The sequence below is a fragment of the Cariama cristata genome, unplaced genomic scaffold (assembly GCF_000690535.1).
Source record: "Cariama cristata isolate BGI_N322 unplaced genomic scaffold, ASM69053v1 scaffold4925, whole genome shotgun sequence".
Classification (NCBI taxonomy): Eukaryota; Metazoa; Chordata; class Aves; order Cariamiformes; family Cariamidae; genus Cariama; species Cariama cristata.
The window spans coordinates 26,774-48,344 of NW_009615668.1; the positions used below are offsets into that span (position 1 = coordinate 26,774).

The window sequence follows — 21,571 nt, forward strand, 5'->3', positions numbered from 1 at the left end:
TGTCGTTTGAGGAAGACAAAGGTTTCTTTTTGTATTTCAATAAAAGTAACCTGGGGCGGGGGGGGGGAATCATGATTTTTTACCTCATCAGGTTTGTCTTTCAATTGAATTAAAATTTTTTAAAAATAATTTATTAATGTCAACATGTTTTAAGTGATTAATATCCTGTTACGTCTAACAGTAATGTATGACTGCTGGGCTAGGATCTGTCACTCAACAAAATTGCTTAGATTTATTATTTTGTACTGACATTTCTTATTCATCTGAAGTGATTTGATTGAAGTTGAATAGCTCACAAGGAAAGGACAGAAGACCAGATTAAGTTATGGTTTTTTGTGTATTTTCTATTTTGTACTACTTTGTGCAGCTCTCTTAGAACTTAGAAGCCTTTGGCATGTGTTTTTTAAGTTGACTTCTGTTTCATTCTGATTTGATTGCACAGTGATTTATCAGATAATACAGAGCTTGAGACTTAAATGTGCGCAAATATTTGCTCTGTGCTTTGAATTTTATTAATTCATGTAAAACATTTCATCTTTTTAGTATCTACTTTCCGTTAAATATCATCTAATGAATGAATTTGGACTGCATAGTACATATTGCTCAACTCAATCAGGGAACCCTTAGGAGGGATCCTATGAGAGACTTTGTTGGAGGATAAAGCTGCTCCTTGGAAGAGTACTGAGATATTTTCAGAGACAGCCTTCCTGCAGCACAACAGCGGTCCATTCCCCTAAGTGGGAAAAGGAGTAGGCATAAAAATAAAACAGTCTCATTTAAACGTGCTATTGAGAGAGCTCAAGTGCAAAAATAAGCATGTGAGGGATGGAAAGGGGACAGAGCAATTCCCCAAAAGAAATATAGAGATACTTTTTGGACATGCAGTTAGGAATGCAAAGGCAAGCCTGGAGCTCAAAGAGGCAGGAGATGTCAACAATAACAAGAAAGGCTTTTGTAAGTTAGAGGCGAGCAGAAGTCCAAGGATGAAGGATGAGGTCATCTACCTTAATTTTAGCAAGGTGTTTGTCACAGTCTACCACAACGTTTTTTGTTGAAAAAGTAAGGTATGGACTAGACAGATGAACCACAAGATAGGACAAAAACTGGCTAAACAGCTGAAATGGTGGTGGTTAATGGCTCAAAGTCAGACTGGTGGTCAAGTCAAGTTCCTGAGCAGTTGGTAGTATCACCAATACTGTTACATATCTTTATAAACAACATAGGTGATGGAGTTGAACATACCCTCAACAAAATTGAATTTGACACCAAACTGGGCAGAGATGTAGGTACACCAGAAGAGGCACCATTCAAGGAGACAATGAGAGGTTGGAACTGCATGAGGTTTAAAAAAGATGCATGTGAAATTCTCTATCTGGAATGGAGTAATCGCAAGCACCAGTACAGGCTGGAGTCTGGCTATGTGATTCACCTTGAATTTAGTGTACTCAATACTTTTTAGGCCACATCTGTACTAATGTGTCCAAATTTGCTTTCTGCAGTTCAAGATAGAGATTAAAAACAGGCAAGAGTCCAGTGGAAGGCCACCGTGATGTTTAAAGGCTGGGGAACGTAAATGTTCTAGGGAAAAGAAGACTCAGGTGGGATCTAATCGCATTCTTCTGATGCCTAGAAGGTGTTACAGGGAAAGTAGAGGTATATTTATATTCCTTACAAGGATGCATGGTGACAGGATGAGGACCAATGGGTGCTAGTTGCTTTGGCAGAAATTCCATTCAGATACAAGAAGAAAACTCATCACTATGAGGACAACTGAACGTTGGAATAGGTCACTCAAGAGAAGTGGTAGAAACTCCCTCACCAGAAAGATTTAAGGTGTGCCTTGACAAGCTCCTGCAATAACCTAAGCTTAAGACCTTGTGTTCAACAGAAGGTTGGATCAAATGATCTCCAAAGGACCCTTCCAACTTAGACTTTTCTATTTGACATGGGTGAATCAGATTCTTGATTTTTCAAAACTGTGTGCATAATTAGGAGAACAGAAAAAATATAATAGGACTGCACCACTAACAGAAACCAACAAATACTTATTTTTGCTGTGAAATCAACCACAGCTTGAGTAATGCTGACCAGGGGAAGGTTTGGAAGATTGTTTCTCAGAGCTTCCACTGAAGTCTCTAAAATAAACAAAAAGGCATCTCTAGGTATTGAGACTTCTGGTTTCATTTAACTGTAAAATAAAGGACAGTTCCCTTACAAACATAAGGTGTTAGGCAAGGGACAACGTAAAATAATGTTACTTAAATAAAAATATCACTTACAGGATTTTCAATTTTATAAATGAAATTGGGCACTATTTAAATACATAGTAAGAATCAGTCTTTATTCCAGGAATTGACATCCTAAGTATGGAATTTGAAATGAAATGTATAAGCGTTCTAGAATAAAATCAGTTTTGATGGTTGCACAGCATTTTTTCATCTGTATCATGTGCATTAATGTTTTCTCAGCCCAAAGTGACCAATTTATACTCATTTAATCCACGTCAGTTCTTGGTAATGAGGCAAGTACAATGGTCACACTAGACCACAATTATTTCATTGTAAGCAATACAAGAATTTGGTCGCTCATCTTCCCCACTGCTGAAAATGTGCAGCCTGCTGGTAGGATTTAAAGTCTCTTTCAGGTTGCTCACTGGGCTGCTTGGTGTGTTTGCTGGGCTACTTAGTATGTCAGGGAGTTTCGCTGTTATTGCAGTCTCCCATTAAGTTAATTTACCAAAACTTAGGATATACTTTTTTTTTATTCCTTAAGGGTTTCTACCTGCTTATGCCTTACAAGAAGCATTTCCTTGCAAATCACACTGCTTTTAAGAATGCTTAAGGTCTGAAGCCTGCCCTTCAGTTTATTTGGCAGACTGGATACATACTTTATTTCTTCTATGGACCAGGATGACCTTCTGCATGTTCATGATTATGGACAAATCTCCTTTGTGACATCCACGAGGAAGATAAAGTGAAATGTCGGTTTTGCCTGGATAAACTTTGCCTGGTTTTGATAGAAACATGCCAAAGTAGTAACATCAGACCACAGTGCAATGAGCCAACTTTAAGGGGACAGAGTTCTCACTGTTGTCTTTTTTCAAATTCACAGTCTATTGTAGTCCAGTTTTTCACAGTATGAAAAAGGGTTTTAATGTTTAGCTCCTACAGCTTCTCCACTTCTTTTCCCTTAAAAAAGAAACTGCTTTCTCTTTATATGAGCAGTTACGTTCTGGTATGAGGGTTGGAATCTTTTCTACCTCAATCTCAGAGTGATTATAGAATTATGTTTTGGAGATACATTCCTATTTTTAGGGTAGAAATTAGTATGATGGATGTAAGGGTGTATAGTAACTTGTAAAAGCTACCGTGATTAGTGTTAATGTTTGTCCAGCAAACTTCTGTGCTAAATCAGATTGGAAATGAGCATGTTAGTCTGTAATATTGAAATCCTTCACTTATTTGTCAGTTCTATTTTTGGGCAAGACGGCTCTTGCTAGAAGTATGTTTAGAACTAGCAAGTTTAAATACACTTGCAAGTAGAGAGGACTCTGAAGGGTTTTTGCAAAGTCCTGTTGTATAATGCAGTATGTATATCTTCACAGTTTTCATCAAAGCGGATGTGATTTTCTAGTAATAACACTTCTTTAAAAGAAAATTTCTTTTAAAAGAAAAGCATTTGATTATGTCCAAAATGCCATTGCTGATTTTCTTTCTAATGCTTTATTTATAAACACTAGTCTGTGGTATCTTCATTTTATCCCATGAATGTTTATCTCGCACTGTTTTCAGTTATTGTAAAGGAGCATATATAAACTATGCTTGGGTAGGAAAAATTGAGTGGAGATTTTTTGTCACAACATTTACAGTTTTAAATGATGGATAGAACTTCTCAACTGTAGAAATATAGCTTGCTTTTATTTACATAATCCTAACTCCTAAAGAAATTTCAATCTCCAGTCTACCCTTTAGAAAAGAAAGGGAAGGGGAAGATGGGAGAATAGGGGAAGGCTGGGAAGCAACTAAACCATAAAGTATTTCTGAAAAGGTTTATCAACCACTGTCACAGAACCGCTTAGTTAAGTTTTCTGGGAAGGATGAGTTCCATGCTTAAGAAATTACGCTAGAGGCTCAGTTGCATGAAACTTTATGGTCAGCCCTTTAAAGGAGAAGTTGAGCATGATGTAGCGAGCGCTATGAACTTCAGGGAGGTCTTGATTAGAGCCAGGGTTACCTGGGAGGAGACAACGCTCAGGACTACCTGTTTGCTCTTACTGAAGTTTGCATGAAAATAATTTGATATGATTCTGATATGATTCAGAATTGGTGAACATTGCATGCATCCACTTTTCAGTATACCAAATGCATAGCCTTGTCCCCTTATTGTATTTACTTCTGTACCAGCAAGTGTGTAGATAAATCATAGGAGAGAATAGTAATATCAGGTATTTGCACAGAATAACACCAACTGAATTTCACCAAGTATATTCTGTATGTACTTTCTTTCCAACAGGTCAGAGGTATACTACTTCCTCTATAGTACTTTGGCTAAGTTTAAGTATTTTGGGAAGCTTAAGTCTTGTAACAGAAATTGTAAGAGCTAATACAAGTTTTTTTCCTGTTACTCCTTGAACATACATTTGCCTGCATACTTGTACAAAGGGAAGAAAGAAATATTAGTAATATGGCTAGCAATGTGCTTTGATATCCCAGTTGCCTGTAAATCTTCTGTTAAACCTAAACCTAGTTATCTATGGAGCAAGAGGTAGGTATTGGTGCTGTGCAAATGTGTATATAGTGATCCCTGGTATGAGGTATGCTTTCCAGCACACTGAAATGCTCCACTACCACTACATTCTTTCCCAAATACTTTTTTTTTTCCTTCTCCTTCCATTCCAGCTGCAAAATTACTGTGGCTTAATTACCCTTTGCTTTTTGAGATTATAAGAAGGGGCAGGCACCATGTCTGTCACTGCTTACAGAAGGTGGAACTTGGGAAGCACTGGCCTTTACAAGTGCCTGCTTGGGGTGGTGTGGGATTTGGCACCAAATTTGTCTGTACACATTTGAGGCTAAAAAGCTTTGTATCCACCCTTGCTTCTTCCAGGAGGAGGAGGGTGTACAGTGTTAAAAGTGGACTCCTGCGTATGTTGTAGAAGTTATGACAGAGTTCACTGGTGCTTCTGCACAATCATGGTTAGTTACTTTAGTGATGCTAACAGGAATTTTAATTGAAGTGTAACTGATAAAGCACTGGTTATCATTGGCAGTTGGTATGACACATGAACACCCAGATGTATATTCCAAAACTTTGTCAGATGCATCTTAATAACAGTATTTTAATTTTTTTCCATCTGTTTAAAGTACTATTTTCACATTACAGCCTTTGTTAGGATTTGAAAGCTCTTAATATTCATATGTTGAATAATTCCTGAGAAAATCTGTTCAACACTTGAACCTTAACTGGAACATGTAGTACTTTCTCAAAATCTTTGCAAATCGTTTGTTTCTTTGGATGCAAAGGGCAGTAGAAAGGATTATAAAAATCTTCTAGTAGCATTTGTGCTCTTATGCTGAGAACATTATTTCCCCCTTACACACATACTCTTTCTGTGCAGGAGGGAACTCTGGTGACATCTGTTTAGCTGAGTGGGTATGCGCAGAACTCTGTGCCAGCCAAGTCAGCTGAGGGAGCCGGTGCGAAGCAGATGAGGGTGCAGACCTTTGAACAGAGAAACAGTGTCTCTGCAGAACGGAGGGGCTGCAGCCTGGAGAGCTGCTACCAAAAAGGGGAAAAATAGAACTACCCAACAGCAAGAAGGAAAATGATTTCACAATAAAAAAAGCCTCATTTGGGGAAATAATATTGTATTTGACATCCAATCCTGCTTAAATTCAGACACTGAATACTATTTTTTTTTTAAACTGTTTGGGAACTGTGAATAAGAAACTATAAAGTGTAAAGTGATTTTTGTTGCATGATGTTTTAATCTAGAAACTGACTTGTTTAAAAACTGTTCAAGCATACAAGTATTTTTAATTAGGAGTGGAGCGCTATGTCCATATCGTCTGCTGTTCTTAAAAGAACATTTCACCTTGTGTTTTTTTTTTTTTTTCTCCTTAAAACCCTGAGTCCTGATTTGCGGTAACACGTTTGAGTTGCTTCCTTTGGCACAAAAGGCATTGGTAGAACAATTGTGTTGAACTTTTTGGACAGTGTTGTTCCTCACAGTGCAGTAAAGTATCTAAGGGATCTGTCACACCTGACATCGAGGTGGGATGAAACAGATGGCTGAGTATGCCCAGGGTAGCTCAGAGGATGGTTTTCACCATCCCAGTCCATTCATTTGTTCATTCAGGTGTTCTATTGAGATCTAACAAGAGCTGCCAAACACTGGCTCATAGGCATCTTGTTCCCATGTCTTTTCTCTTGTGAGTAATTTTCTTTATAGTTTTGGTTGTGTACAACCAAATACTCTAGCTTTTGGTGTCTAATATGCCTCTTACTGTAGGATGGGTATTTGTTCAGTGGTAGCTTTCTAAATGATAAGCATCTTATTGTGTGGATAGTGATACAGTCAACAATTCTGTTGTCAGTGATGTTTTTGAAAAGATCGTCAGTGAAACAAGAATTTGTAGGTGTATTTATGCCATCTCTGTTCCTTAATATTCTGCTTTGTGAAATGGGCTGGTTAATTGAAGCACAGAGAAGTTCTCTGAAGATGATCCCACATCTAGTTGCTGTGTGGATCCTTCTAGCCAGGAATGAATGTCACTGCTGGATTTTATTATATTGTCGAGTAGGCAAGTGATAGGGATCAGAATTACTACAGAAATAGGGAGCTGTGTCTAGTGCCAAAATGCACTCCTGTATTGCTGGGATCCACAGCATTGTCATTCTAATAGATGTGGAAATACAAGGTTTCTTCAGCATAAGGCAAACTGCAGTTAAGAATGCCAGGCAAATTTACCACCACCATCTTTTTGAGACACAGAATGTATTTTTGAAACAATTTACAATGCAATTGGACTGCTATATCATAAAACTATGAAGTCTTCAGCAGGTAGCCTTTGTCCATTTTTTAATGGTTTTGATTGTGGATTAAGAAAATTTTTTGTCTTTTGCTACAATAACGAGGACATTATTACACTTCAACTTCAGTATGTACTATAATTATTGTTTTTACAACTTATTACAATTTAGCTTCAGTAAGTATTATGATTATAAGACAGTTGTACTTTCTAAGATAAGTTTTGAATTCAAAAGAATTCTATAAAAGTATTTCAAGTAGGGAAAAAAAATCCTAATAATTATGTATACAGCCCAATTAGGACTGCTGTTGAAGGAATGGAGAAGGAAACACTGTGTCATGTCATTGCAGTGGGGTGTAGTTGAAGCTTCTTTCCACAATGATTTTTAGCTACTTTTAGAAATAAAATTATTTGGGGTTTGCAGAATAGCCTTTGGGCACAAAAGAATTCAAATTCTCTTTTATACTATATGTAACAACTGATTTTCTTTTACTGCTGTATCTTATACCTCTGTGAATATATTCAATTACTCTTGAAAAACCTTTTTTTTTTTTTTTTTTTAAAACTACTCCTCAGAGGAATTAAGATGCGAAACATAATATGTTTGGTAGTAGGTATATATTCTCTCTTTCCCAAATGTATATTATAAATACTTTTGGAGAATAATTAATAAAGCTATTTTGCTGTTTTGACTTGATTGGTAATAATCTTCTTCCTCCCCTGTCTCTCCGTTCCTAGGCCCCTCCGGGGTTAGTACGGAAAGGTTCTCTGCCACTTAGTGACACAGTTTCCATGAACTCGTCTCTACGGAGGATGAAGCGCAAAGCACCCTCACCACCCTCTAGAGCACCAGAAGATCAAAGTGAAAGCAGTAATGAGACTGGTAGTCTTTTTATGCTGTTTAATTAGGAGGCAACAGAAAGTATGGCAATTTGGCTAAACATTAAAGAAATATCACCTTTTGAGATAAGAACTTCCAGTAAAAATATGAGTGCCAAACATCTGTAGATTATAAGGAGCGGTAATACTACTTTATGAGATTGTGCCAGCTCGCACACTGCATGAGCCAGGCAGGATGCAGGAACAACCACAAACCGTGGATGAAATGCAAAGAGTAAATTATTTTCTTTACCTTCTGAAGTGGGGGATCCCTGAATCAGCACCCGCGCAGGGGCACACAGGCGGGGATGCAGGCACTGCGGAGCTCGGTCCATGCTAAAGGATCACCAAATCTGCTGTCTTCACCTGTGTTTCAGGATTCACACAGGCGTAGTTTACCGCTGTGCTTTGATCTTTCCCACAGCAGGGCAGGCATCTCAAGCATGTTCGATAGGGTGCCTCGAAGTCTATCACAGGCCTATGTTATCTAAACACAGATGTTCGACTTGTCAAACACACAAGACTAAACAAGTATTAGTATGATATATGTGTTTTTCTACACCCCAGCTGCAAGTCACTTGAACATATTTATGATCCTCCTCACCAATCTTCTGTTATTTTCCCACAAGTGTGAGGAATTAGGCAGGTTTTAGGGTATGCAGATCAGAAAAAAGCAGAAAATACCAAATAGTTACAGTTCGCTTAACTATAGCAATTGTGTTTGTGTTAATCAGATGGACAGCTTGGGGTGGGGAGAAAAGATTAGCTTCTCTGGATCAGAGAGGGTTTAATAGGACATGGACTTTCGAGAAGAAGAATTTTAGAGGAAGTTCTGTATAGTTTTTTTGCAATTCTTCTATTTGATCAAAAATTCAATTCTCTGGTTCAAAAATACCTAAGAGTTGAGATAAAATATCTGGGAAATGTGACAATGAACACCAGTTGCTTAAGAGAAAGTGCATTTCTTGAAGAACTCACCTGTCTGTAAGATCACAGTTTAACATTTTATCTAGAACTTTTGTTGGTGCAGAAATTGAGAGGCAATAAAAAAAAACTTGTTACTTGACTTTTTGCAGTAACAGAGTCAACAGAATCAGCCCCTATTAAAGTGGAAGAAGGAGCCACCAAAATGCAGTCTGAAACAGGTTGGTTTTTTTCCAAATGCATTGATAGAATCTACTTCGTAGCAGGCTATGTTAATTCATAGTAATAAATTACTATACTATAGATGTGTTGTAAGTACAGAACTAATTGTAGCGCTTCAGATCAATTAACTTTTCCTTTGAAGTACAAATACGGCTTTCTAAAATAAAGATGTTTTGCCTTTACTGTCTACAGAAACATGATATATTTTGTATCGGTCTCTGTGCTTTACATTTAATAATCTAAACATTATCCCTGTTTTCCCTCCTCCCCCACAAGTTGTAGCCAAGAACAAGCCAGAACTTCTGTGATTTTTGTATACCTCATAACAAGCCTTTCAAAAGCTAAAGCCCAGTCTTATTTTCAGAACCCTGCCTTGTGCTGCCCTTGACCTGCAAAACCTAGGGGTAGGAGGAAATCTGTGCCTGCCTTTTGGTTTGCATCTGAACAGCCTTTGAAAACATAAGTTGTAAATATAAACTGTATGCATAAATAGCTGTTTATAGATTAAACTAAATCATTTGTTGGATGTTACAGAAAAAATGTGATATATAAAAGTATAGCTGTTTGTTTAAAATACTTAGCTACTGAACATAATACTTTCTTAATTTGTGCAGTTTGTACTGTTAAGTACTGTTGCTTGTAAGTATCAGACTGTAGGGTTCAGATACAAGATAAAGCATCTAGGAGTCTTCTAAAATTTGTAAAAGCTTTTAGAATAATCAGTGCCAGTGCAGTCTGGAAAAATCATTCTTCAATGTATTTCACCAAGAATGAAATATATAAACACTAAGCATGTGGAATGCCACTGCCATTATATGAGGTTAGACACTCAGTTTCTGTACTAGTTGACAGGAACTCTTAAGTAGTTTTCCAACTGTTTCATTTGGGATGCCAATCAAATTGGTTGAAGTGGTAAAACACAAATGTACTACAACAAGAGTTGAAACAGTCACCTGCCATCCTAGGTCTCTGGCAAAGGGGGGGAAAAAGGTTCAGTAATCAGTAAATTTGGGCTTGGTTTGCATTTAGGGCAATTTATGTAAATTGTCACAAAAAAGACCTTTAATAAAAATAATACGTAACTTAATAAATGGAAAGTATGATGTAATGAAGCTGTAACCTTTCCTTTTCCTAGTTGTTGTGGCAGATGAAGGAGGGTAGTCATTTCTAAGAGAGTGGCTCTTAATGATGGTTATTAGTCCTTAATTTTCTGTGTTGAAAACTGTGTTTATCCAGATGTGATGGGTCTAAGATGATGAGCAAAATTATCATGCTATGATTTAAAATCAAGTTTTTTGGTTTTCCTGAGCTTGTTTCTATCTTAAGATTATAGAAACATGCTAGAATTTCTGAATTTCTCATCACTATGATGTCCGAGTGCTGCATAGGTAAACAGCCCTGAATTTCATAGAAATGGCTTGTTTGCTTTTCCATAGATTTAGGAACCTCTACTTGAGGCATTTGAGATTTGTAATTAAATATTTTAATTTAAACTGTAATGGAAAGAAATAGAAAAACGTAATCATCTTCACTGGGCTTAGAACAGTCTGTGTTGAGCCCTGGGATTTACCTCTGCAGTTGCTGACAGTCTTCATTCTCCAGTTCTACTGCTCCCTTCATGCAATGTCCTTTGCTGAAGACTTAATGCAATGCATTTTTTTTAAAATGTAGAGACAAGTCACATAGCACAGCTTCATTGCCTTTTTTTCTTCTTTTTCCTCACGGGATACTGCTGCTCTCTGGTGGCATCTCTGAAACTGTCCTGAGGTCTATGTATAAACGGTCCTTTTAGCAAAGCCCATCATGCTGTGAGAACCAATATTCACCTGCAGCAAAATCAATTGCAGTACACTTGTCCTATTCCTAGTCTGAAAATTATGCACATTTGGGTATTGTTTTAAATGGATAAAATAGTTCAGTATCTCTTTAATTGCTAAGTTGGACATAATTTTAACTTCACATAAACTCGGTTATTCCTTCTGTTTGGATTAATACTGCTTTGATTGTCAGGCTTTTGGAAGCATTGTGAGCTTTTGCTGAGCTGTGACTGGCATTCCCAAAGTAGTTGTGTTATGCATTGCTACTTTGGCAAATAAGCAAAAAAAGTTAAGCTGCAAATATAGCGTTACCTTCTGCCCTATAATGAACCATTACAATGGTTCAATTTGGTGTCTAAGTAGTGCATAGCTAATAGACGCTACACATTAAGTGGAACTATGCTATATAATTTGGAATAGGCAACATTTCTGTTGTGAAATGACGGTTTTCCTATGGTGTAAAAACAGCCTGTACCTTGACAAAAGTAGTCTGAAGGCATACGTCTACTAGAATCAACATTGACAGAGAATTAATGTGAACATTTGGGATTATAAACAACTCTTTTTCTCAGTTATGATTTTTGTTCTCCTGCCCAAAGTTTAATTAATACTTATTCTTTTTTCTATGCAAGAGGGTGAAACGGTGTTTAGAAAAAAATTTTTTAAAATAATTTCCCATCAAATAAATCCCTTGATATCATCTTCTTGGTTAAGGTATCTCTTAAGAATCTTATTAAGGACTATAGAATCAAGAGCAGAAATGCTGGCAGATTTGCATGATGTAGTCAGGCTTTCCAGCTTTGGTGCTTACAAGCATTACAGCTCACAGAGCAGTGTCAGCCTGTTCTCTGCTGTGCAGAGGGTATCCTTACTGACTCAAAGGAGACTTGCAGTTGGTACATCAGTCATCTTATCAGGAATGTCTTCACAATGTCATCCTCCAGGCTTTAACAATGTTCTTTTAGGGCTAATTAAAACTCAGTGGCTAATGTTCATAGGGAATAAATTATACACAGACAAAAATGCAATGTATATTATATATGGACTTACATATAGAGTATATAAGCAATAAGGCAACCCTATGTAGCCCGTATTGCCATAAGTATTTCCTAGTGATATGTTGCATATCAAAACTAAACTGAGGATTTGGAAACATGTTGTAAAACCTGAACTGTTCCTCTGGGGAGTTAACTGCATGATATAAGTGAAGGATGGCTGTTAAATGTTGTTTATGTATCAAATGCATTCAGACTTTATTCTGCTGTAGCATTGGTGGCCCAGGTCTGGAATGAAATCCAGTAACAGATGAAAAAACACTAGTTGAAATTAACCCCAAACAAGGCTGATATTATGCTGACAAATGAAGTAGAGCACTTTGGAGAAAGCGTGAGGGTTGTTTTTGTTTGGTATTATACATTTGTAGGTCAAGTTAGTCCACTCCAAAGCCTGGAAATGTTCCTAGCACAGCAAAGGAGAGACTTTCGTATAGCAGGAGTGTCAGGAAGGTCTCCTATTGACCTAAGCTAAGTTTCCATCCCATCAGGATAGATACAACTCAGCCTTTGTTATACTTTTCTCTGGAGGAAAAGCGACCGAGATGACAGCAGTGCCTGGGCACAAAGCCATAGCAACTCCAGAATGCTTCCATTTGTCTTGTCAGAAGTCCTAGCTGTGCTTTGTTGTATAATTCGGGTTTCCACAGAGTGTTTAGACTGAAGGTCTTTGTTCCTATGGCTGGTGATGGCTCAGGCCCATGGCATAATTGTTCTCATTGGTGAGGAGACGGTGTTCTTGAGAGCTGGTTATGGGCTGTGGAATAGTCTCAGCAGGTTTGATGTTTGCCCACATTCTGTTATGCTTGCTTTGTGCCTTGTGACGTACATTTATCTTTGCACACATAAAACCTTACTGCTGTCACCTAAAGTATGAGGCTGCTGGCATGACTTTTCCATAGATGGTGATGAAAGTGTTTGGCGATCTGAATCTCTCAATCCCTCATCCGGTACAGGAGGGGAAAGGAAGAGAAGGCCCTCAGTAACAGTAAATTCTTAAGGAGTCCCTTTAATACCAGCGTGTCATATGTGTATGTTCCTGTGCTTAAATCACATGGAAGGAGCTCACCTGCACCACTTTGCAGTCTTGCCCTTCTTTCCCTGGGGATTTAATCACCTCTGCATTCAGCACTATGACACATGTTGATCACATTGCTTAATGTGTAACTACAAAGCATTATTACAAGAGTACAATACAAAAAACTAGAATTAAATAGTAAAATGTTTGACTTTGGTAGTTGCTCTGTAACTGTGAATGAGTAACTTTGATATTACTGTCACGGTCCACTTGGTGGACTCATGATGGTTCGTTAAACTCCGGTCTTGAAGTGCAAAAAACAAAGGCGAAAATGCCAAAGCGATTTGTTTCAATCAATCAGTGTAACTTTATTGTGTTGCCCATAAAGCGGCGTGCAATAGGTAAAAAGAGTGAAGGGGGAAAGAAAAGGTAAGGTAAAAGGAGAGAGGGAGAAAATTATCGCTACCACCACGGGTCCAAGGCGTCCCTGTGGTCCCAGGTCCGGCGGCGTCCCTTCAGTCCTTCCGATCGTCGTGATCTCCGGTGGGGAAAGCTTCCAGACTTTGGTTGTTAAGGAGCATCTTTTATGCTGAGCAACACACCTTGCCCCCTCCTCTGTCCCATGGACCACTGCCAACCTCTGCCTTCCCTCCGCCTCCCCGCATCCTCTAGGAGGAGTGTCTTAGGCATGGTTTGCCTTGGAGGCGGGGAGCCTTTGGCTAGGAGGTGTGTTTTTCATATTATAATGAGGATTACAGTATCTCTGGTGGTCGTTTACTTCCTCCGGTGGTCTTTTTCATAGTCTTCATCACTGTCCTTTTGCTGAACTCTTCCAGTTGGCAGTTTCTTGGGCATGCGTAGAAAATAAAGGCTTACATAGATACTTTGTTATCAGAACCTCACAGTGAATCATTCTGTACATCTATTAGTTCTTATCTACGTTTTGTCCTTCACAACTTGCTTTAGCATTCTTTCTCTATCTGCCAGGTCTTTTGGTATCTATTTCACTAATTATTTAGAAATCATGAAGTGAATGCTTTTGCAACTCCTTCTCAATCCCCCCTTTTCGGGTGTTGGCATATCATCTCCAAGTTTCTGTTGACGATGTTGAGACATTACTGTTCTTTTCGGGCCAACTTTGGACCGACTCTCACAATTACTGAACTTTTAACTAATGACCCTATTGGAAAAACAAAGTTTCTGTTCTGTACTGAGACCTTCTCCAATAGATGCAGTCCTCTGTTAGGTTTCTATAACAGCGCTGGAAGCATTGTAGGATACCAGTCTGTAGAAAAAAAGTCAATCTAAGATTTTTCATACTCTGGGACCTGCTACTTTCCAGTATTGCTATCTTTAAGCCAGTATTTTGTTTTCACTGTTAGCCTTGGTTTACACTTGAACCTTTACTGATACAACTTAGAAAAGTCTGAAACCCAACTGCAAGACCTGTACCTAGCAGCTGTTGGTGCATGCAAAGCTGACAGGAATACTCTGGTCAGGTCAGGCAAGTGCACTGCTTGCATGGCTCAGCCGTTGCCAGTAGCCTTCCATGGCGCCATATTGCACTACATAGATGGAATTAGTATCTTCTTTGTGTTACAGAATGCAAGTTGTATAGCCAAGAGGTTAATTGTATGGTCTACTTACTAATATTTGAAAAAATATGAATCATCATCTTGTTGTAGGAGATTGCTGGCAGGGAAGTAAAGCTAGAGATGGTTAGTCCCTCTGGAAAACAAAATAGATGTATTTATTAGTTTAACTTCAGGTACACTGACTTACGTGTGTCCTAATAGTAACTAAACCTTTTAGTTTAACTATGCTGTAGCTGGAAATGTCATTATTTTTATGGATTAATACTTTTCTGTGTACTTTATTTTTGTGCATTTCTACTGTAACACAGGGCGCTGCACAAGATACTTCTAGGTTTTAAATCACTTAGGAAAATTATGCAAAATTTTTGATAGTAGTGATCAAACTTCTTCAAACCATGGGCAAAACTGAGATTTGGTTAGCTCTTTAGTTCTGTAACATACCTACTCTGATATAAAGGAACCATGTATTTTAAACCTCATTGGAGAGCTGATGAAAGTATTAAGAAATTTGGGTAAAATGAAGTGTCTGCCTCCATGAAATTTGGGATTATGATATTGTTAAACATATTTTGATCTATCCTAATCCAGTACTTGTGTTAAGGAAAATGTTATACAGTAGTTACAGATGCAGAAACAGATGGACAGTAGCATGGCAATGAGCATATTCGCATATGTAAAAAGAGAGAATTGGAAAGAACCAGAAAATACTGTGAAGTTAAAACTCTGAATTAGTTGTCTGTCTGTTTTTTGTTGGTTTTGTTGTTTGTTTTTTTTTTTAAAACAAACAAACCTGATTTATAAAAAGAAGTCTCGGTTTTCCTTCTTCAGACTACTTAGACTGACTTCACCAGTCCCTTTGTATCTACACCCTGCATTGAGAGCTGTGGATTGTTTTGGGTTTTGTTTTGGGCTTGTTTTGTTTTGTTCTGTTTTTTTTCCTTTCTGTGAGTGTAGGTGTAAAGAGCTCAGAATACAACCTGGAAGAAATTGATGAAAGGGAAGAGATGAGTGTGCAACAGAGAGAGGACAGCGAAAGTACAAACCCCTCTCTTGGGATAGGAGAGGTTACTGCAGCCTTCAGCTCTGCTGAGGTACCACTGAAAACTGAAAAAAATGATCCTGCTTCATCAGCTCCAGTTCCTGGCAGTGCTTATGTAGACAACTCGCAAAGCTTCAAGGAAGAAAAACAAGAAAATATGAGCACAGATGGCAAGTAAGTACGTTTTGTGAAAAAGAAAGGAGCATTGGGGAGGGAATGGGGGAGGCAAAGAAAACGTAGAGTGCTGTTTCATTGTGGAGCACAGAACAGAGAACTGTGAGAGAGGAATGAGCTTAATACACTTAGCTTTCATTGTAGCACTCTTCTGTGCATAGTAATTCATGAAGCTTTTCAACAAAAATGACAAAGTAGTGTTCTGCTGTTATTCTGTTTAAGTCTCCAATTCCTTACTACTCAAACAGCTGGACCTCAGAAAAGCTGAACCTGGCTCTAAAATACCTGGAATATTTACTAGAGCAGTGTGCTGTGAAAAAATTTGGATTGATTAGTGAAATGAAAATTTACAAATTTATTCTTACTGTTGGGGAAAAGCAGGTAGATCAGCCATTTCTGTTCTTGGCACAGTTATCCATTGCTTGCCTATTTGTTTTGGTTTTAATTTTTCTTTTGTGTTTTCCTTATGTGTTAGCCAGTTGTCTTGACCTGTCTTGATCCATCAGCTCTCAGGAAAACAAGTTAATTCTGCCTTTTTAAACAATAAACACATTAGTTTCCTTAAACGCTCTTTTTCCCTTCTGGTGATGCTGTACCTTTGCCCTTCAGCATGTTTGTTAAACTACCTGACTCAGCAGGTTTCCAACATGAGTTAGTGCCTGCTTGAAATAAATGTTGATTGTCCAGAGAAGTCCCATTGTGTTAATGTAATTCACTATTTCTCTGTTCCCTGGGGCAACTAAACTGGCTACTGTTCCCAATTTAAATTGAATGAACTATTTCAGTTATAGTGCTGAAGCCAAAATGTGTGACTGCCCGAGTAGCCAAGAACTTTTGAGGTAGCATGGAGAGCTTTGACTTGCATTTCAAGGGTCTTTTTTGTCAGTCCAAGGCCAAATGGGGCTTTGCAAAAATCTTTGGTGCTCTGTCCTGACAAATACTGTGCCAGTTGCTTGGGTGTGTCTGCTCTATGGCCATCTACAAGGAGGAGGATCAGCTAAATGTTATTTTTAAGTGACCTTGAACTTGCAAATTATCAGACCTGTGTTATTGGGCCAGTTTGGCCAAATGTCCAGGGGATATTTCTTTTTTTCCCCTACTAACTTGTAATAGCCTTTCATGTCCTATAATCCTGGTGAGTATCATGTAGCATGTACTGTGCTCTAATTTTAGAGTTTGGCAATCCTTTCTTTCCTGAAATACCACCAGGATTCCAGAATGAGGATTTAGGGTTTTTCTGACATTGTATTTCTGGATAATACAACTTTTGATAGTTCAGATCTTTCATACGAGGTCTAGTTACTTTGAAGAAGTGTTTTTTAATCAAACCAGGGATATGTGTAATAGTCCAGTCAAAACCACTGCTTTCTGTAATGATGTTGATGTTCTGTGGCTTTGGGGTTTGTGTGTTTGGTTTTTTGTGTGTGTGTGTTTGGTTTTTTGTGTGTGTGTGTTTGGTTTTTTGTGTGTGTGTGTTTGGTTTTTTGTGTGTGTGTGTTTGGTTTTTTTTTAAACAGTTCAGCCTGTTGTGAATACTTGTAGTTCAGTCCCTCGCCTGTGTTCAAGGGAATGGAGATAAGCAAGAGTATGGAGTGCAGGACTGAGTTTTAACTTTCTTCCAACAATAATTTTGACAGCGTATGCTCCTGTTTAGTGGTTTATTGGACACTTACAGTTTATTTTGGACTGTACAAGCAACATGAGGATGGATGGTTATTGAGGAATACATCATTTTAAGTGATTCAAAGCAGATGTTTAAGCTCAAAGGACTGGTTCCTGACAGCTAATACATTTGATGTGGCAAAAGAATTGGAATCTTCATAATGCCAGTAGTATTTGTAACTACAGAAAATAAAAATATCTTAAACAGAGATGTAAGTTTGAAGTTCTAATAATTTTTGTGAAGAGAAATTTTAAGTATTTTGGCCTTTTTCATTTACCTTTTTAAGCCAAGGACTTAATATTTCCCCCAAAAAACATGAGGGCTTTATTCAGCATTTGTGTAGTTCTCTTGTCCCCCACGATCTGAGGACAGGAATTATATGCATTTGCAAAATGTTTAGTATGCAAGTAACATGCTTGATGCATGTTTCTTTGTTGTTCTCAAGGAATTTCTTGAAAGGGAAGAAAATTTTTCATTACTATTTTGAAAAGTCTGTACTGCACAGTTCATTTGCAGTCAGCATCTCATGCAGCTTTCTGGATATCATGTCAGGGACAAAATCAAGGACACATTTTAAATGTTGGGGGTGTGAGAACACTTCACACTCCGAACACTGTTCTATGAATGTTAAACCATTGTGGCTTCACTGAAACAGAGTTGTTACTGGAAAGGGGCTTGTTCAAACTGCACAAGTAAACGAAGGGAGGGGGAGAAGAGAAAGGAAAACTGATCATCTGCTTACACAGAAAAGAGTGAAGCTCTATGTCATTTTGGTAAAATATCATAGCAGCATTTCCTCTTGTTTTAAAAAAAAATAAAATAATCTGTTCTGTTGAGTACTCCAGTGTTTGGCAGAGTGATTCTATTTTGTCCATCTGTCTTTGGAGAATATTGCCAGTTCTCTTGCATCGTTTCTTCTGTTTACTGAAATGAATGATACCAGCATATTTAATGTACTGTTGTGCTTTGCAGAGGACTACAGACTAAGATAAGCAGTGAGCAAGCTGCATTTGAAAAAGACAGGAAGCTTAGAATTTTGGATCAAAATAAAACGGATGGTGAGTAGTTCCCACTCATTTTTAATACTTCAAAGCAAGGCTGAAGAGAACTTTTCTGTTCCTTTGAAAAAAATGACAATACAGTCAACTCTTGAATTGCTATCATCGGATTATTTTCTTTATGCTTTCTCTAGCTCTGGTGTATCCTCTTTGAGATGAGGTGACAAGAATTGACTGCAGTTTTGGTTTGGGGGTTTTTTATTTTTAATATTTTTTTTATTATACCAGTAGTCAAAGCTGCATCATGCTATTGTAGGGCAGTATGGGTGGAGCAGTGCTGAGGAGAGGGGGAAGGCTGGACACAGAGGTTATCCTGCGACGTGGTGTGACATGGGCGCCGCACCGCAGCGGGGAAGGAGGGGCCATCAGTTGTTCTTTGCTTATGAAATTAGCACGAGTTTTCTGCATGAAAATGCAAATATTTTTAAACACAAATAGAATAAAGTGACACACTGATTTGAAAAGAAATTACAACATCCTGTGCATCTAATGAATTTTTCTGTGGATTTAGTGACCTGACTGATTTATTTTACCCTTTTGTAACACTGATTTTCAGATTTATATATTAAGCTTTCCATAGTCTTTTATATTCAGCACACCTCTGTTTATAAATCATAACAACATACTGCATGAGTCCTGTTTATATGTGATGTAAGTTTTAACTGCCATTTTAGAACATACTTGAAATGAGGAGAGACTTTTTTTTTCCCCAAAAAATATCACGCCAAATGTTTATTCCTAAAGAATTAAATTTTTCCCAATACTGTATTTAAAACGATTTGACACAAATACTCTTGTGTTTTGGAGAGGACTATGTGTTTAGTCCGGGGGTAGAAAATTGACTTATTAGACCTGCTAAAAAGTTGAAAAAATAGAGTTGGAAAATTGCTTTTGTCCAGATGTTTTCTAATTGTTCCCTTGTACAAATACATCAGCTGTAGTTGACAAATAACATTTGTAATGTTAAAACTAAAGAACAGAAGTCAAAAATGTGTGGAACTAAAGAAAAATTGCATCTAACTTCTTATTGAGTAGTCCTTGAGCTCTCGAGGCACTGATGCCTATATAATCAACTGAAATTCACTAGCACTTTTTAAATTATGCTAGAATAGACTTTTCTATTAAGTTGATGCAAGGCACCAGTAGCCTGTTAATTAAGGAAGAATACCTGAGTTAGAATACTATTATTTGGCAATATTAGTCAAAGATAAGTATATCTGTAAATAGCGTTTAAAAGTAAGTGTTAAAGAAAATTTTAATATCGGTGAGGAGCCAGTCCTTGTAGTTAAATACATTGGATGTGGGGCTTCGTGATATAAGGAGGAAGGTTGAATCTTTTTTGCATTTGTATTAATTTTGGAATCTCTCTTTAACTTAAAGATCACAGTGATACAAAACTCCTTCCAACAACAGAAGAAGGGAAAGAACTTCAGACAGCCGAAATTAAAACAGTAGATTTTAGAGAAAATAAGCTTGAAGTTGACAGACTATCAAACTGCCAGGCATGTAAAAATGACATCTCTGTAAGTCACAGGAATTATCCTCAACTGATTCCAGAAAAGCAAGATCAGAAAACAGATCAAACCAGCTTGGACACAGTAAAAACTCAGGATGTTGCAATCCAGACAGGTCCATTGGATAACAATTTGGGAAGGACTACACAGAAAGAAATCATTGTTCCTCAGACTTGTGAATCATCCACGTTCAGAGGACTGGTCCCTCCACACAACACAGATACAAACAACCCCCTTCTTCAGGTGATGCATGGAATGCAAGAGGATGAAGATAATTTAGCAAAACAAAATCTTGAGAGACAAGAAGTTACCCATGAAAAAGTAATTCCCATTAAAGATCAGAGTCACGTTTGTATAAGTGGCAGTAATTTTGCTTCACCAGAAACAACTGAAAAAACTGCAGATGACTCTCCTGTAAAAGGTCACCCTCTTTATAGACAGGACACCAAACCTAAACCCAAGCCCGCTAATGAAATTACAAGGGATTACATACCAAAAATTGGAATGACTACTTATAAAATAGTGCCTCCAAAATCCTTAGAAATAATGAAGATTTGGGAATCGGAAATTCCATCAGATCATAAGGATCAAGAGAGATCTACTTTGGAAAATTCTCTGAAGCATGAAGACCCCAAAGAATTCATAGTGCAAGCTGAAATTCCTCACTTTCCCAAAGGTGTGGGTCATTTACAGGTTGGTTCACAAAATGAACCTGCAGCAGCAAATGATCTGGTCCACAGAGTGAATAGCATTTCTGAATGTGTTATGGCGTCTGGAGGTGAGGTTGCTACTGAGAGGAATCAGATGGAAACAGAGTCTTCCAAACAGCATGTCCCACTGAGGCTAAGTGTGGATAATACAAATTCTTCTTGTGAGACTCAGGACAAGTCAAATGCATTAAGTCCTACAATGAAGCCTAGTTCTTTTTATCTGCAGATGCAACGAAGAGCTTCAGGTCATTATGTGACATCTGCAATTGCCAGAAGTACCGTGTGTGCTCCTAATTCCATTCAAAATGAAGCTAAGAATACAGAGATGGGAAAAAAAATCTCATCACCTGATCCAACTTCTTTGTCTTTACATAAAACAAGTACTTCCTCTCCTCCAGCAGATGAAGAAAAAGTTGATGATGGAAAAAAAATTGAATCCTTCACTTCCCCTGTTAAAAGCAATAAACCTTCAAGTTTTCCCTCCTGTCCTCCAGCACCATTGAACCTAAGAACTCTAAGAACTTTTGCAGTTCCAAAGCCGTACTCCAGTTCGAGACCATCCCCTTTTGCTCTTGCTGTCTCATCTGCAGTCAAAAGGTCACAGTCTTTCAATAAGTCACGTACAATCACTAGCCAGGCACCAAGAGAGGAATTTCCCGTTGAACTTTCCTCTCCCACTTCGGCAGCTGAGTTCTCCTCAGCTACCTCCGTGCCTCAAGTGAAAAACCCTTCCTTACAGACCATAACAGGGGGGTCACAAAATAGTCTAATGGATAAGGTAAACTTTATTTCTAATACTGGTTGACTGTTGATCCACTGTCATCTCATGTGACTAGTCTAGAGAGGCTAGACTCTGAAACGCTCCCTAATTGGAA

General features: G+C 37.9%; 1 protein-coding gene across 1 annotated transcript in view; it reads left to right on the plus strand.

Moving 5' to 3' along the window:
* Window positions 1-21,571, plus strand: part of COBLL1 (cordon-bleu WH2 repeat protein-like 1) — a 41,558-nt gene that overhangs the window by 15,652 nt on the left and 4,335 nt on the right. Inside the window, exons 8-12 of the mRNA XM_009699891.1 lie at window positions 7,770-7,914; window positions 8,987-9,055; window positions 15,493-15,751; window positions 18,387-18,472; window positions 19,847-21,474. Coding sequence (XP_009698193.1) covers window positions 7,770-7,914; window positions 8,987-9,055; window positions 15,493-15,751; window positions 18,387-18,472; window positions 19,847-21,474 — 2,187 coding nt within the window. The remainder of the gene's footprint in view (window positions 1-7,769; window positions 7,915-8,986; window positions 9,056-15,492; window positions 15,752-18,386; window positions 18,473-19,846; window positions 21,475-21,571) is intronic.